Source organism: Callorhinus ursinus, unplaced genomic scaffold (assembly GCF_003265705.2).
Source record: "Callorhinus ursinus isolate GAN/ISIS: 27379988/994484 unplaced genomic scaffold, GSC_fseal_2.0 scaffold12, whole genome shotgun sequence".
In the NCBI taxonomy this organism is placed as follows: domain Eukaryota; kingdom Metazoa; phylum Chordata; class Mammalia; order Carnivora; family Otariidae; genus Callorhinus; species Callorhinus ursinus.
The window spans coordinates 67,925,704-67,942,958 of record NW_027397074.1 but is presented as its reverse complement, the minus strand read 5'-3'; the positions used below and the strand labels follow the sequence as shown (position 1 = coordinate 67,942,958).

The window sequence follows — 17,255 nt, the reverse complement described above, 5'->3', positions numbered from 1 at the left end:
CCTTCCTTCCTTCCTTCCTTCCTTCCTTCCTTCCTTCCTTCCTTCCTTCCTTCCTAATCTTGTCGTTCTTCCATTTAGTAGATCCCTCTTCCTGTCCTGCTCTCCTTCCCATGTCAAGCTTTCCTGAAGTGGACTTCCTTTCTCCTTGGGAGCTCTCTTCTTTTCTCTCTTAGGCCTGGCTCTTAGGGATGGTTCTCTGAGTTTGGGTGTGTGGTACCTACCCCTCTCTAGAATCTGGCTTCACGGTTCAGCATCCAAATCCATCTCCACTTGCTTTGCAGTTGTCTCACTCTGTGTTCTTCCATGAGCAGCACCAGACACAAAGGTTCTGGTAAGGAGGTGTATTTGGAAGGTGACCCTAGGAAGCAGGAGTGAGGAGCAGGGAGAGTGGGAATGAGAAGGAGGAAAAGCCAGTCAGGAGTGCCCCATGGATGTGACGGCAGTGGGCACCCAGGGCTCAGTCCTACAGAATGCACTTTAGAATTGCCCCCGTGGAGAGTGGGAGGCGGGGCCATTTATCCACAGACCCCCATTCTCCACTGGTTGAGATTTGCTCCTCTGGGGCCTTCCCCTTCCCCCACCCCTTCTGGCTGCCCCGTGTGGGCTGAGAGGCTTCCTAAGGAGCCAAAGGGAGAGGTGCAGGGAGCCCCGTGAACAGGCATCCATACCACAGCTGTGGCTCTCTCAAGGAGGGTTGTCTGGTACAGCAAGTCTCACTCCTTTTGCTTCTCTGGCTCTTTAGTACCAATAACAACAACATCATTTATTGACTGCTTTTTTGTATATCAGTCACTGGGCTAATAGCTTCCTAAATATTTTATTATCTAATCTTCTAAAGACTCCTGATGAAGGGGCTATTATATTCCCATTGTACAGATGACAAACTGAGGCTCAGAGTGGTTAAATAACTCACCTAAGGGTTAAGCATCCTCTACGCTGTGAGCTGGGGTTGGAGATGAGGGCTGGGCATGGAAGCTCCGTTACCTTCTTTACATCCTTGGCTCTCCCATCTTCAGGTCTGAGTGTTCTCGGAGCAAGGACCCGGGAGGGCTGAGGATGTCAATATGCCAGTGAGCTTAACCTGGGTGGATCAGCTGGTCAGAGAGCACCAGACTCAGATTCTGTTGGTACAAGCCTGGAATGAGTCACTCCATGTTGTTTTTGGGAAAGTAGGGTAAAATTTTTTTGGTCATGTCCTGCAGAAATCTGGGATGGGGTCTTCTGAAATATTCTGCTGGCTTGACCTGACTTTTTTCTCCCTAGACGCTGCAAAAGTCCTGCCTTTGGAGGTTGAACATGGTCAGATGCTGCCGCCAGAGTCTGCCAGCTATTTGGGAGATGTGAGTAGTGCCTCAGGGGAGAGCAAGAGAGTGCCCAAGGATGGAAAAGGTTCTGGAAGGATAACTTGAAGAACATGCCCTTCCACTGTGACCCTGGCAGTCACCTCACAGAGCAGGGAATGGCATTTTCAGGCCTCTGCTCCGAGACCCCTGTTACTGTGGGCTGACTTCCAGAGCCACTTAGGGATGGTGGGGGCAGGGGGCTTCTAAGGCTTGTGACTGCTTGGAAATAAGACATCTCAAATGGTCCCAGACGGCCACTAAGGGCAAATACATCGTCCCTGAGCCCTGTTACCCATCTCAGGCTGGCAGAGACTGGGGTGGGTCAGGGCACGGGCACCTTTCTAGGTCCTTGGGGGGTGAGTGCAAAGAAAGTCTTGTAAGAGAAGGACCATGGCCTGGACTTTTCAGCAATGTGGACCAAAAATTCTCTCTTTTTTTACTTAAGTTGGTTTGCATCGGATTTCTGTCTCTTGCAGCTAAAGAAATCTTGACTGGTACGGAGTCCAGCCACTTCCCTGAGCTGCCAAGTGACCCGCTTAGGTTGTTTCAGCCATAGCTGACAAATCTCCCCCTGCCCCCCAGCCCTCTGCGGCTTCCCCTTCTTCAGGAGCTCGGTCTCCCTTTCCTCCACCACTTAAACCAGTACTTAGGAATGGGTTAGCAGCTGTCAACTATACTTTGAAATCGCCCACGGAAGTGACTGCTTGATGGACAACCCCCCTGCCCCCGCGCCCTGCCCCCAGTCCTCCCCAGAACTTGGGCGGAAACTGTCAGGTTCTAACTGCACCACAGAGATGATTGTGCTCTGTGCCTGCAACAGGATAAGTCTTGTCTTTTCGAGAGTCTGTGCCCCTGGTTGGGTCTGCTGTTGGGCTGCATGTTGTTGATTGTTTGCTTGCGGGTTTTTGTTGTTGTTACTTTTTTTTGTTTAAAAAATAATTTGGTGCTTCTCAAGGCTGATTTGCAGACCCACACTGACTCTGGTGCTGAATGTGCTCCTTTTGCCAGCTCAGTGCTTTGGGGGAATCCTTCAGCCTGATTAACTGGTGGCCGGCTGTGGCTAAACCTGGGCAGAGCTGACCCCAGTGAGGGGTGGAGGCCAGCCAGGCCTTGCCCTGTCACACACAAATAGCTCTTCTAATGCCCCTGCAGAAAGGGTGACAGAAAACAAAGACCAAGGGGCAAAGTTAATTTATTTGGATTTTTTTTAACAACAACAAAAATTTTTTTAAGTTACAAAAAAAGACAATCGTTTACATTTTAGAATTTTCACACTCTGAGAATGAGCCGTGGTGCCAGGTTTTGGTGAGTGAAAGGCTTAAAAGATCCCAGCCTGACTGGGTGGTAATGATTACCTAGATCCTATTCTTGAGCGGGTCTGACTCTGCCCATCTCATGAATCTCTCTGTTCTAGAACTTTCGATTCTTACCCCTTTCAATATCAAACTTCTTTGCCACTGACGGCCTCTTCAGCATGTCCCTTTCCCTCCTGTCTTTCCTTTGTCTGCCTTTCTTTGTAACTGGCTGCACATACCTTCACCCCGGTGTCTCAGCACCAACAAAACAGCCTCCTCCCTCCAGACAATTCACATCCCTTGCCTCCCGCAAAATCACTTCCAACTCCTCTCTCCCAGCAAGCCTTCTTGGTCTCCCCTGCCCAATGCTATTGGCATCTCCGGGGAGCATTACCTGGGTCCAGGGACACTCTGGGAGTCAGAGGGCCTGAATCTAGTCTTGGCCCTGCGACCTGTCTGCTGTTACGGTCTTAGGTCATGTTCTCATTTTTAAACTGTCAGCTACGCTGCTTCAAAGGGATGTGGCTACACGGTAATAAATGCTGCCGTGTCCCGCAAAGCAAAAATGCTACCAAGTGCAAGCAGGGTTAGCCTGTGGGCCCCTGAGCACCGCCACCCTCAGCTCAGCATTTCCCGCCTGCTGAGGAGGTTGCTGGTTCGGCTGGTTCGGCTGCCCCGTTGCCATGGGGAAAGGCCAGCCTTTGCATGCTGGTGTGTGGAGTTTTGACCATCTACAATGCAAGGTCCCTGAGGGTTAGACTGGATTTTAACGTGTACTTGGTGAGCTTCTCTAGCCCATAGCACCAATCAGGGCTGAGCACAAAGTAGGTGCTCAGTCTCAAAGTTGACAGCTTTGATTCAAATTTCCTTGGACAGATCCACCACCTAGAGTGTGATGGCCTCACCACAGTGGCAGGATGGTGGAAAACCCAAGCCTCCTTGTTCATCCCCCCAAACATGGCCTCTAGTGGGAAGGGCACTCCTGGAGGCCTGGCCTGGCGGTCTGGCACTCAGCAGTGCTGGTCCAGGTCTTGGGACCATCCATCCACTAAAGCCCACAGACCTTCCCACTGGAATAAAAATCCACCCCAAATGAGTGGGAAACATGGTCTTGTTTTGGGTGAGCCAGTCAGATAAGAACCACAATTTGGCAGGCACATCCCAAGTAGGGCTACTGCTTATAAATCCAGTGTGGGATCATCCCCAGACCATTCCAAGGTCCATACCAAGGACCCCTGCTCTGGGGATCGCTGTCTCCAGAGAGGGATCCTCACTCCCCGATAAGAAAGACCTCTCTCCAGCAACTGGAGAAGCCAGGGCTCACAACTGCCCCAATAAACAGTCTTCAGTGTCTGCCGCCTCCACGGATGGCTGGCAAAACCCCCCACAACCCCTTGAAGGGGTCATCTTTTCATGAAAACCACACTAAGTGGTTGCAGAGATGAGAAAATGACCCCCTCCCCCATCCGAAGAGCCCATTGCACAAATGTAATTCAGAAAACAAATTCTGGATCCTTCCCCTTTCTGCTAACACATTCCCCACCTCTAGGTGCACACATCCATACATCTCAGATGACAAAATTCATCTTTTATTTTGAAATAACCTGGTCCTTGGAGATCCGCTCAGGGCAATGCCATTGCAAACACTGTAATTTCACATCTGTCACAGTAGAAACAAAGTCAGTTACCAAAGAACTAACTCGAGAGCCTTCAAGTCACTAGAAATGGGTTTGCCTCAGCCAGGCCCATCGAAGGGATTGGAACGAGCATCCCTGGCCCTGGCCAGCCCCAAAGAGCCTGGAAAAGCTGATGTCTTGCCTCCAGTCCATCCAGAATGAAAGGCATAATAAATAATGTGTTGCTGGGAGTTTGCAGCCATGTGGATGTAGCCTTCACAGTGCTCCCAGAATTCTCAGACAGAACCTCACTTGATGGTCCAAAGGCTTGGCGGGTGCCTCCTGAAATCACCCCAGGTCACGCTGAAGCATGCAGTGAGCGGGGAGGTGGCACAGGAAGGAAGACTCTCGTGAGAACCCCAGATCCAGTTCACTGTTTGCCGGATGGGTCCCCCTTCCTGGTGAGCATGGAATCATGCATTCTATCTTTGGTTTCGTGCCTTGGAGGCTTATGCCTTTGGAAAAGTGGTGCCGAGGTGTGAGAGAGAAATGGCCCGGGGTCTGGATAAAGGACACCCACACAGGCTCGCTCCTGGAGACACCCAGAAGCCCAGGGCTCTCTCCTCGACTTTGGGAAGAGAGGCCTTTGAGGCCTCAGCACCCAGGGCTGAGGTCCAGCTGCCGAAGCATGTCCTGGAGGGCTGCCTGCAGCCTGCTCAGGGCCACCACCTCCGTGGAGTACAGTGAGCCTTCTAGGACACTGCCCAGGCTCTCAAAGCTCTCCAGGCCCCTGGCCCGGGGCAAGGGGCAGGTCTTGGAGGAGGCCAGCAGGTGGAGAAGGTCCCGGAGGTTCTCCAGGTCGTTAGATATTTGGCCCACATTTCTGGAATGCAGACTGGCGAGGATCTGTTGGTAGATGGCCAACGTCTGGTCCATCCCGGACAGACTCAGGACCGGGTGGAGCCCAGGAATGAAGTCTAGACCAGCAACCCTCTGTTTGGAGGAGACAGCCTGCCGGGAGAGAGGAAAAGGGAGAGCAGGATCTCAGAGAAGTCGGTTCTGCAAGGCCTCGGCGTCTCCCGTGAGGGTGGAGGTCCGCTCTCTTACTTTCCTCTGGTCCCACTCACCACCCTGGCCCAGGCCCTTGTTTCTTGGGCTCCGGGGCTGCCAAGCTTGCAAGCTGGTCTCCTGGACTTCTGTCTTCCTGCCCTTCCCAAATCACCCTGCCCTCCCCTTCCAGACTGATCTTCGCAGGTTGTTCCCTCCTCTAAATGGCCTCTGCTGTGGAACCAGCCATGGGGCCCGATTTCTACTTAGTTAAGTCTCTTCCCCAGGCACTGAGGTCCTCCTGAAGCGCCCCTCCCCCAGCCATCCTCCCCCGCTTCCACCCGCCAGAGGACTCCTCCCTCCCAGTCAGGTTCTCCAAGGCCTCCCACCCCTCAGGGATCAAGGCTGGACGCCCCCCCCCCCCCGCCCCGCCAAAAGTGTCCCACCTCACTCTTTGGCTCCAGTAACGCTGGTTAACAGGAGGGGCTCTCCCTTTCCCCACTGCCTGTGACACTCACTCTCAGCTGGGACACTCTGGATCTATCCTGAGTGGCCCCGTGAAAGCAAGGAGACTCCTGGGTTTCTCTCTATAAAATGCCCAAAACTCTATCTAGTTCTGAGCTGTCCCTGCTTCTGGCCACCTAACTTCTCCCTGGCTACCCAAGGCCACTGTCAGACATGCATAGCAGGCAGGAGATGTGGAAGTTTCTAGATTGCTCCATGCTGGGGGAGCAAGCAGGCTTTTAAGACTCGGGGCTACCAAAAACCACAGCTAAAAACCTTTAATGAGGGCATGCTGTGTTCTGGCTCTGTTGGGGGCCGGGGGGGGGCAGGTGGATCACTTGCTTTATCTAATTGAATCTCATAACAACCTTGTGAAATCCCTTATGATAGTCCCACTATCTAGCTGCGGAAACCAAGGCTTCAAGACACTGAGGAACTAGCTTAAGATTTTACAGAGAGAACAGAAGTGTGAAGATTCACATTCGGTCTTCCTAATTCCAAATACAGCCCTCATCTGGGAAATGGCTGAAGGTCTAGGCCTGTGGACCCCAGGACTTGCAGTAACAGGGAGAAGCTTCACAAGGCCAGAGTTCAGCTAGGAAGAATGCCCAATGCGGGGCGCCTGGGTGGCTCAGTCGGTTAAGTGTCTGCCTTCGGCTCAGGTCAGGATCCCAGGGTCCTGGGATCGAGCCCCGCATCGGGCTCCCTGATCAGCGGGAAGCCTGCTTCTCCCTCTGCCTCTCCGCCTCCCACTTGTGCTCTCTCTAGCTCTGCTCTCTCTCTCTCAAATAAATAAATAAAATCTTAAAAAAAAAAAAAAAAGAATGTCCAATGATAAGCGCATTCAAGCGATGTGACAGAGGCCCAGAGGGGATGCAGCTGGGGTTCTGGTCATCTGCCAGTGGGACACAGGAGCTTTATGGCTCCCTCTGGTCCTAGGCACTAGGATTCCCATCAGAGAGGAAGGAGAGGGAGGACGTGGGAGGCAGAGGGGAGAGGAAGAGGAAAGGCAGCTCTGCTCGTGCAGGAGGGAGGAACCAAGGCTGCCATGGCCCCTACATGGGGCTGCACAGGCCTTGGCTAACGTCTGAGGTCCTGGTTTCCCCATAGGCTGGTCACAGCTCTATTTTGTCTTCTCAGACCCTCCCTACCGTGTGTGAAATGTCATTGATCCTGGTGACAATCGTCTTGATGAGGGTTTTGGTGTCATCCTGCACTTTTTGGATGGGCACAGCTTCAATATACCACAGATAGGGCCAAAGCCACAGGAATTGGCACAGGGGTCCGCAACGCATCTTTCTTCCCAGGATGTGCTTCTTGGGCCTGAAAACAGAAGGAGCCACACATAGCAAGTCGCTGGTATCTCAGAGAAAACACCCAGACGCCCTGTTACTAACCACATTATCTGATGTGTGTAAAATTGAAACTTGCCTTCTGCCATAGCAATCATCCCCTCAGTGTCAGAGACAATTTGTTATCTAGAATTACATTAATGAAATGCATTTCCTCGGGGAGGCAGGGCCCGAGCAATTAATCTACGAAGTGGTGTGGGATGGACCACAGAGCAGTAAGCCAAGGCAGGAGCAAATGGACGTCGTGGTGATGACGGGACTTTATTGCATGCTGGGAAGAAGAGAATGGGCTTTTAAAGTCTGGTCTGAACCCAGCCATTTAATAGCGGCCTGACACAAAGCATATCACATAACCACTAAAAACCCCACCCGCATCTCCTGCAATATACCTATCTCTTGACTTTTATGAGAATCAAATGAAACAATGCACGTGCAAGAGCTTTAAAGGTGTTGTGAAATGTACTCTATTATTATCCTTATTACTAGAGATGATGTTACCTGTCCTCTCCATTACTCTCCCATGGCGGCCGCTGATGCCTCTGTGATGGCATTTATCACTGGCTTTATTACTTCCTTTCTCTCCCACCGGGAGCCTGAATGCACCCAGCCCTGGTGGAAGGTCTGTTAATGTGTCAGATACAGAGCCGGGCAACCAAGGATACAATCGTGAACAACAGGTGTTCTCTACTCGTGAGTTGCTTATGCTTTCATAGGAGAGATAAACAGGTCTGCAGGCCATTCCAATACAGGAAGAGCAAACTTTTCGAGAAGGATGAGTGCAAGATACCACGGGAGTACAAAAGGGGATCCCTCGAAGAGGTATCACCTGAGCTGGGTATTAAAGACCCAGTAGGCATTAGTAAGAATGGAAAGTGGTTGCCACAAGTGGCCAGAAAACAGCTGGTTTAAAGGAATGGAGGCAGGGGCGCCTGGGTGGCTCGGTCGGTTAAGCATCTGCCTCCAGCTCAGGTCATGATCCCAGGCTCCTGGGATCGAGCCCCGCATCGGGCTCCTTGCTCAGCGGGGAGCCTGCTTCTTCCTCTCCCTCAGCTGCTCCCCCTGCTTGTGTGCTCTCTCTGACAAATAAATAAATAAATAAAATCTTTAAAAAAATAAAATAAAGGCATGGAGGCAGGAGAGACTATATAACATGTTCATCCAGAATGACTGACACTTTCAAAGTCATGGAACAATGAATTCTAATATTAATAATATGCAGATCCTTGAGTAAGCAGCAAAGTTTTAATGAGATACATAAGACAAAAGGTAATACGGTTAAATGTATGCGAGACTGTGATCCATGTTGTATGCATGAGCCTGAAATGATAATCAAATGCAAGTAAATATTAGCATGAAGGTTCCGGAAAAGGCAAAAAAGTTAATCCCTGTTTTTTATGTTCTGCCTCATCTGGGTCTTGATAACAACACATAATACATTTTCTATCCACAGGTGGCAATATTAGTATGATTCATATTCTGGCAATATAATAGAAATAAACGGTCTGTTTATATATTATTTATCATGCTCGATCAAAGGTATGCTTTTAATCTGAATTTTATAGAAGGAGGAAACCGAGGGTCGAGAAGATGCACTAACTTGCTCAAAGTCAAACAGGTGAGTGGCTGAGTCAGGGTTCTGCTTAACCCAGAGATGCTGGGGTGCTTTCTCCCCACCCCACAGTTTCCCCAGCCTTTGAGGAGAGCCCCAAATTACAAACCACCCCAATGCTCAACCAAGGTACCACCTCGGACCACGGTCCTTGGAAACAAACACCCTGCTCTAGGATGAAGCTATGAGATTGTACCCCCGTATCAACTTTGAATATGAAAAATCCCGAGTAATTCAGGAGGGGGCACTTCAGGTGTTTCTGTGTTTGCTTTCTCTCTTAAAAAGTCAAAGCTCCCTCTATTAACTCCTGATTACATGAGTAAACATTTCCACCAAATGTTTGTGGGACGGAGTTAAATAGCGCTAATCCCCAGTATGGTTCCATGAAACCCTAGCAAAGGTGGAAGGTATAGTGGTTCGGTCCCAGGGTGTCAGTGAGCCCCTGGGCAAATACTTAACTTCCCTACAGCATCCGTGCCCGTGAGTAAAATGGAACAAATAACACCACCTGGTTGAAAAGGGCAAATGGGATGGACCTGTCAAGCCCCGGCGTATTGCGCGTGTGTGCACCGAAGGGTGGGTGGGTGGGGGGAGGGGTCAGCCATCTGAGAATTGTGTGATTACTGGGCAGGGCCTGAAACCCTGGGCTACCACTGCCTGTAGCCAACCCCGAATCTAGCATTTGGCCCGTTGCCTCCCCTGGGCCATCTCCACAGGGTCCCTGGCATTTCTGAGTGCTCCCCCTGCAGCACAAGATTTCTAGGATTCTAGTGTAATGACACCCTCCTTCCCGGGAGAACTTATTACCAGATTAACTCTGGTCATAGTCACTCTCGCATAATGGCCACCTTGTAAGACCTGAATGGGAAAACAGTTTTACAAGCCCCTCTATCACCACTGATAATATGCTTCAGTGGATACAGAAAATACACTGTAGTTCCTTGAAATGTGGAATTGAGAAGCTGCAGCTAAAGTTGCCTAAGAGGAGGAGCCAGATTTAGGGGAGCTCCGTAGATAACCCATAACAAGTCCATCTGAGATCAAAGTGGTGGAGAGAACATGGCCCACCAACGTATGCAACAGAACATGTGTGCTCACATACATAACACACAGCATATGCACACACACAAATACATCAACACACCGAATCCTTTTAATAGAGGCTGCTAGTTATCTCCAATATCTATTCTTCCCTTCTTCCCCAGTAATAGAATATCCAAGTTTAGATGGTGATGTGCCATCCAGAATAAGTACTACACTTCTCAGCTTCCCCCAACTAGGTTTGGCTATGCTACTAAAGCGTGGCCAATTAAATATCAGCATGGGTGCTGTGTGGCAGCTCTTGGGTTGTGTGCCTTTGCCTTTTCCTCTTACATCCCTCCCTCCATCCCATGCCTGGATTGCGGACGCAGTAGCCAGGGCTCTGGCGCCATCTTGAATCATGAGGAGGAGAGCCTCACCTTACAAATGGTGGAATGGGGAGCTGAGGTGACATACTGGCCTCAGACTGCCCATGCCTGGACTTGTGCTGCACGTGTGAGACATATCCTCTGTCTCGGTTAAGCCACTGTTATTTGGGGTCTCTGCTAAATGCAACCAAACTTAATGCTAGCTGATTCATACACCTGGACATGGGCATCAGGACAGAGTGGATGTCAAGTGTTCCTGGGTTCCCCTGAGTGTCAGTACCTGGGTGGGGACTGGCTGTGGCCCAAGAAGGTGGTGCAGATGGCCGGTAAGAGCAGAGTTTAGGGACTAGAGAGGGCAGGGATAATTCAAGACAGCAACAACAACTTCACTAAGCACAGCCCCTGACACGTAATGGTTACTCAGTGGATAGCAGATGGTTGACAGCTGACGTGTATTGATCGCCCACCATGGGCCAGGTACAAAGACAAAAAGGACATGGAACCACAGGAAGGTGGGCATCAGGACTAGGGAGGGATGGGGATGAAGACGGCTGGGTTTCCCCAAAGCCCAGGGAAGATACCACAGTATTTAATGTTGTCAACTATTAACATATATTATTTCTTAGAGATAAAACTAAAGAACAAAACTGTGCTCTTGAACAACCAGTTTACATAATTAGCTCTAACTCCAGGAAGAATGTAAAAGTTTTTTTGCTTTTTTTTTTTTTTTTTTTTTAGGAGGGATGTTTAAACAGACAGCATGCCCAGGGTAATTCACAGGAGGGAGACGTGTGTAAAATTATGAACTCGGGAGTTCAGCAGAACTCTGCCTGAGTTGGAGTACAGGACCTTGGACAAGTCTGCCAAACTCTCTCAGACCATTGTTCTTAGCTATAAAATGGGAATGATACAAACTAATTCCCACCTGAGGCTGTTCTGTGGATGAAATGAGGTAATGTATATAAAGCGCTAGCTCTTTGCTTGGCCTATGGCCAACCCCAATACACAGGAGCTGTTATCACCACTATTTCCAGCTAAGGAATCGAGGAGGTGTCTTGGAGGAGGTGGCATTTGATAAGGGCCGTAAAAATCAGGAGGAATTGGGTTTGTGAAGATGGAGGAGAGGAGCAGTCCAGCCGAGGGCTCAGAGGCTGAAAAATACCTGTGAACTCAGGACACGGGGGCTCACAGCCGGCATGGGGTTGATGGGCCAGGAGGTAGGGTGGGATTGGGCCCCGAGTACCACATAGGGAGGCTAGGTTTCTTTTGCGGAAGTGAGGAGCTCTGACTGTTCCCAGGCTAATGCTTTCAGCCCAGGTGACAAGAAGGATAGAGATGGAAATTGGCAGAGGCACAGGGAGGGCGTTGCAATGCCTCTGATTTGCTGTTTGCAACTGGTGGGACCTCAGGTGGACCCATCCAGCTGACAGTTGGGATTGGCAGTCACATTCAGAAAAACAGGGCTGCAGATGTAGACCCAGGAGTGCCCAGATGGAGAGAGCTGAGGTGGGAGGAACAGGGAGGAGAGGCAATTGTCAGCCAGCTGCCTAGGCGGCAAAACCTTTCCTCTCTAAAAGTTTCCAAAATGGTTTTGAACATTTAGGAGCTGTCATTTTTTGAGGGTTAAAAGATGAACCACTGAAATGTTGATACAACATCCTGTCTCTTTTGTGTCTCTCTGCCCATTATTTAAGTAGATCCTGGGGAGGGAGATGGGCACCGTCGGGGGAGGTGTGGCCAATGGGCCGCATGCACACTGGCCAAGGCCTCCCCTTCACTCTGCTGCTCCCTGCCCCCACCCCTCTGCTCACCCTCACCCTCTGGCCCTCCTGTTCACTAGCTTTTGCCTCCTGCTGCCTTCCCTCTCCTTTAATTAAGACCCTGACACCCCCCGTCATCTCTACCTGCATCCCCTGCCATGGGTGCACTGGAGAAGAAAAGAGAAAAACCAGTGCTCCCAGGGCAGCACTAGAAAAGGAAATACCACCACAGAAAACAGTTCCAAGGCCAGCAGGAGAGGCTCCTATAACCACACCTTCCATCCGACCACATCCTACTCCCTGAGTTCACGTGGGGCCTGCATGCTGGCCCCAGCTCTATTCATCCTTAGCTGACCCCCCTCCCCAACCCTGCCCCACTTCTATGGGGGCCCCCCACCTCTGCCTTCTCCACAGACAAGCTCACCTCCTATTTCCCCAAGAAGCTGGTGGCCTCCAGATGTGACCTCCTTCACCTCCACTCTGGTCCTAGGGGAACCTCTGGAACCTCTCTGTCAAGATAGGGGGATGCTTCTCCAGATCCAGGCTGAAAGGTTTGCTGGGCCAAGGTCAGGCCTGCCTAGAGCCTTCTGATGATAGCAGTGGTGGTGGGGAGCCGGAGGGTGGGGAGAGCTTAGGGACACAGAAGCATTTGCTGGTGAAGGCTGCTAGCCTTGAGGTGTCCAACATCACATGTCTTCTCCTGGTTGAAAGTGCCAGAGGTTAGCAGGAACCCAGCACACACTTCTCTCTTCCTTCTTCTCTTCTCCAGCCATTGGGATTTCTATACTCCCCTCTTCAGTAAGCCTCGGTGTGCTAGTATGAATTAAATTCAGATAATGTGGTATTTGCTGTTAATTATGAGGGAAAAGCTTTGGATGGTCTAAGCCTCTCCCTGCAGAAATTCCTCCTGCGGGCTTCCTCCTTTCCTTCCTTTCTCCATAATTCCAAGTTGGAAGGAACTTGGGGACAGGGAAAAAAACAAAGGATGAATAGAGACAGGGAAGACCAGATCTTGGTCATTCAAGCTCCTCAGAATCCAGTGGAACAAACAGAAGCGAAAATAACTCATTTTAACACAACCCCATCAAGGTTATGAGGGAAGGAGCATAGAATCTGGGGAGCACAGAGGAAGGTGGTAACTCTAGGGAGGTGAGGACAGCCTTGTAAACGAGGCAGTATTTGAACTGAGACCTTAAAGACAGGAGTTCCCCAAGAGGGCAAGTAGGGCATTCCAGACCTAGGCGGCAGTGTGGAATTGGGGAAAACTATGGTGGGTTTAGGAGAATTCAATATGGCAGAAGGGTAGAGCGTGTGAGGCTAGAGAGCTAGAATGTCCCAGGCTTGATTCCACCTCGTGGGGGATCTGCCCTATTCTGAGCGCGCGCGCGCGTGCGCGCGCGCACACACACACACACACACACACACACACACACACACACACACACAGGTGGTCCCGGAGGCCATGTCTGCATGCCCAGTGGTAGGCAAAAGACCGAGAATACTCTTCTCCTCCCTTTCCTTATCTCTTCCTCCTCCAAACCCTGATTAGGTCATAAATTAGCATTTCTCCCAGGAATTGAAAGGAGGGCTTCAGAGAGCCCAGTTTGTCTCTGCTGAGGGCTCAGAAGCTCCAGGGTAGCTGTGGTTGCCCTCATGTGCATGGAATAGCCTAGAAAGACCAGAGTTCATCCTGTAACTGGTGGGTTACAGTCAGTGGCTGTGCTCCTTCCTGACCTTCTTTCTGGTTCCTGACCTGGGTGGTTCTGGGTCCTCCCTGTCCTTAGCCTCCACTGTGAGATACTGTTCCACATATACTCACTTGAGTATGTTTCAACTCTCTGAATATATTTTTAGATATAGATAAACACATGTAAGAGGAATGAGGGTCAAGAAATCAAACTCACCCTTACGATGAGTGCTGCACTCTTAGGAGTTCTGTTTTTTCAATGTTGGTTGCAATATATTGTTTGAAACACTGAGCTAGCATGAGTGGTTTTCTCTTCTTTGCAACCAAGAGGCTTGTCTGAGAAATGTTAACACACTTAACCAGCAGCCAGAGTGGGGGTGTGGGGGTTACATTCTTCCTACTCATCACAAACCACCTTTAGATCTGATCCCCATCATGGATAACAAATAAGTTTCAATTCCAGTGTCAACTCTGATCAACTTTCCACGGCTCCCTGGCACACTGTGCGGATGAGGAACCTGAAGCTCCATCCAGCCTCAGAGGGGAGGGTGCCTCGATCAATGAGCACTGTCTGCCAGGTGCAGGAGGCATGGACATGCCATTTGTTCCAGCATCTCCCAAGGGCCTGGCACAGAGCAGGTACTCATGAATATTTGTTGAAAGAATAAATAAAATGTTTCCCATCTCTGACCTTCATTGTCTAACCAGGTTAACCTACCTCTATCATGGTTCACCTGCCACGGTCTCAAAGTCACATTGTAGAACTCCCTTTTGCCCAGCCGGAATCCCTGGGAAACTTTCTTAATGAAGGCAGAAAACACTTTGGCTTCCAGATTTCCCTTTAACAGGGACCTTGGTTGGCTTCCTGCACCTCAGGTGTGTCCTCCGGCACCCTGTGGGTCCCCATTCCTTTCAGCTTCCCCAGGTCTGCTCCATCCTGATGGTGGTCCCAGGTGCTCACTGCCTTAGTCCTATTCATCAGCCGGGCTCCAGCTGCTTGCTCTGGGCCTCCTGTGCTTCTTAGAGACCTCTCCCCCTCCTCTCTGTGGCTTCCCCCCCCCCCCCCCTTTGCCCTCCTCCCCAGCCCCATGCACCCCAGGGTACAAACACAATGCGCACACCGATGGGGATGAGATCTTCAATGAAATCAGTGAGATGTCAGCATTGACATGGATCACGCATCTGGTTTGGGGGAGCTGACAAACGGGGCAGGAAAGACTGTAAAATGCAGTTTGCTGAGAAGGAAGGCACATCGGTTGTCACACATGGAATAAGCGCAAAGAATTCCCTGAGCCCAGGCATCAGGTGTGTTGTTTCCCAGCAAAAACAACCTCTTTCTTTTTCTCTGAGACAACTGTGTGGACAAAGAAGAATTTCAAGGCTCCGGGCTGGCAGGCCGGGATGGAGCTGCTACCACAGAATCCTACTGCTGGGGAGGACAGAGCCTCCTGATTGACCGGACAATTGCAGGACAATTTGGCTTGCTTTTCCTTGCAATCACATGCATGCTGTTCAAGGATGCACACCCCACAAGGACTCTACTTCCCTGAAGCCCCTTCTCTCTCCCCAACTCCCACATTCCTACGGGCGGCATCTAGGCTGGAGCAGGGGACAATGACCTGGGTTCTGCAAGGAGAGCTCTCCCAAGTGGCCACCTCCACACCCTGCACAGGCCACTCAGACACGAGAGGCATCCGCCTGGGGCTGAAAGGCAGGAATTCATTGCAATCTCCCTGGCTCTGTCCTTGGCACTTGGAGCCATTTCCTGGAATGGGGGGGGGTGGAATATTTCCCCCAAATACCAAGAAGAGTTATTTTGGGCATAAGATGTACAAAATATGAGAAGGACGCTCCTTTGGCCAACATGGACACGTTCCCCTCAGCCCAATGTCCTCAATTGCTAGAAAAGGGAAGAACCTAAAAACATCCACTGTTTTTCTCTTGCCTTCTCCCCCTACCTAAATGAGAGAAATGATCCGCATGGCATCTCTGCTCCTGGGCACATGGGAATGGCAGCGACTATGATTCTGTAGACCAGCCTGGTGGGAAACAGATTGGGTACCCTCTCTCCCACCAGTCCCAGCTGACTGCTGCCCACCTCAGAACGCTACAGAGCAAACTTCCCGGTTCCTACAACAGGGAGTCATGGAGCTGGTGCTCCTAGGTTGGTGCCTGCAAGTAGCTGCCCTCTGCCCCGCCCACCCTGAAGACCCTTCTAGCAGAAATCAATCATCTCACCCTCTCCAAAACTGCCATTCTCAAAGGACAACCAGTCCACTCCTCTTGGATCTAGCTGTACCTAAGGATTCACAATTCCAAAATGCCACCATCTTGCAACTGTAGAAACGGGAAGGTAAAGGCAACCACACCCACAATGCAATGTAAACCAGGCCCGGAGAGAAGGCAGACTCTGCCTGGGGCCTAACTGCCAACAGTGGGTATTTGCGGTATTGACAAGAGAGCTGGTAACAGTGAGAAACATGCAGTAGGCCTTTCTGCGACTGCTGCTCTGTTAGCTCAGAAAACCCCAATTTCTTCCATTGTCAAGAAGGCAATTTGCTTGGCTTTGAGGCCAGATGTGTGAGACTCGGCAGAATTTCTCCGAGATATTTGGGTTCTTCCTGACAATTTTCCCTCCACCTCTACCCCACAGTGGTCCTGTTCCTAGGCTTTGGCCTTATACAGATCCTTGCATTCACACATCAGAGATGAACACCCCCACTGGAAAATGATGCCGCAATTCTTAGCCGCAGCGCAAAGCTAGTTCCCAGAAACCGAACGCTCCTGCCCGAACCCCCAGCACCCCCGACTCTATCCCCTTCCGAGGGGGACAGGGTACCCTGATCTTCGGGGATGTGCTCAAGGCAATTTCCAAAGCATCTCAGCAGCTGGGCTGGCGGCTCTGACAGTCTCCGGGGACCCTGGCTGGCTCCATGGCACAGATTCCTGCTCCGTGGGCACTGGCACAGCCCGGCCCCGAATCCAGGTCTCCCCCGCCGCCTTCCCTCCCGTTTGAACTCTGGTACAAAGCCGCCATAGTCCAGAAGCAAGCCGTCTGTCCTGCCCCTCGCCCGCCTCAGTTTCCCCGGCGTTCAGGGTGGGGTGGGGTGGGGTGGGGTGGGGTGGCTGGCCAAGAAAGACCAGCGGAGAAGGAAAAAGGAGCGTGCCCGGGCCTTACCTCGCAGCTGCTGGCACCGCGATTCCTCCGGGGCTCCATGCCTGCCCGTCCCTCTTATAGCCGCCCGAGCACAACTTGCGCAACGGGCTGGCAGGCCCGGGCGCACCCGAAACTCCAGCTCCCGCCCCGCCCTGCCGGGCAGCGTGGGGCAGCGTCCGGCCGGCCGGCGGAGGGGCAGGGGCCTCGAGGGAGGGCCTCCGCGGCGCCGGCAGCTAAGTGTTTGCCCTCGGGGACAGCCCGAAAGGCCGGAGGGCGGCTGGCGGGGGCGGCAAGTACTGGCGGTCCCGCGCGAGGCTCTCGGCACTGCCGCGATGCCGGGATCGACCTCTCGGGGCCAGGGTGGCGGTGAGGAGCTCCTCTGAGCCCGCTGAGAGCTCGGACGGCGCGCCCTCGACGAGGCGGAGGCGCACCGACGGCGAGGCCCGGGCGGCCGGCCCGACGGACCCGGGCTAGAG

At 51.6% G+C, this 17,255-nt stretch overlaps 1 protein-coding gene across 1 annotated transcript; it reads right to left on the bottom strand.

The window, feature by feature from the left end:
- Positions 1-2,529: 2,529 nt before the first annotated feature.
- LEP (leptin) lies at positions 2,530-16,917 on the bottom strand. The gene is made up of 3 exons (XM_025865688.2): positions 16,801-16,917; positions 6,957-7,128; positions 2,530-5,265 (listed from the first exon to the last, which is right to left on the bottom strand). Exons 2-3 carry the CDS (start codon positions 7,098-7,100, stop codon positions 4,909-4,911), a joined length of 501 nt encoding a protein of 166 aa, XP_025721473.1. The 5' UTR covers positions 7,101-7,128; positions 16,801-16,917; the 3' UTR covers positions 2,530-4,908.
- Between the last annotated feature and the right edge of the window lie 338 nt (positions 16,918-17,255).

Coding starts and splice junctions, on each gene's coding strand:
- LEP (XM_025865688.2), bottom strand. CDS start 7,100: ATGCGTTGCGGACCCCTGTGCCAATTCCTGTGGCTTTGGCCCTATCTG. Junction 5,266..6,956: donor TCAATGACATTTCACACACG/GTAGGGAGGGTC, acceptor CTCTCCCGGCAG/GCTGTCTCCTCCAAACAGAG.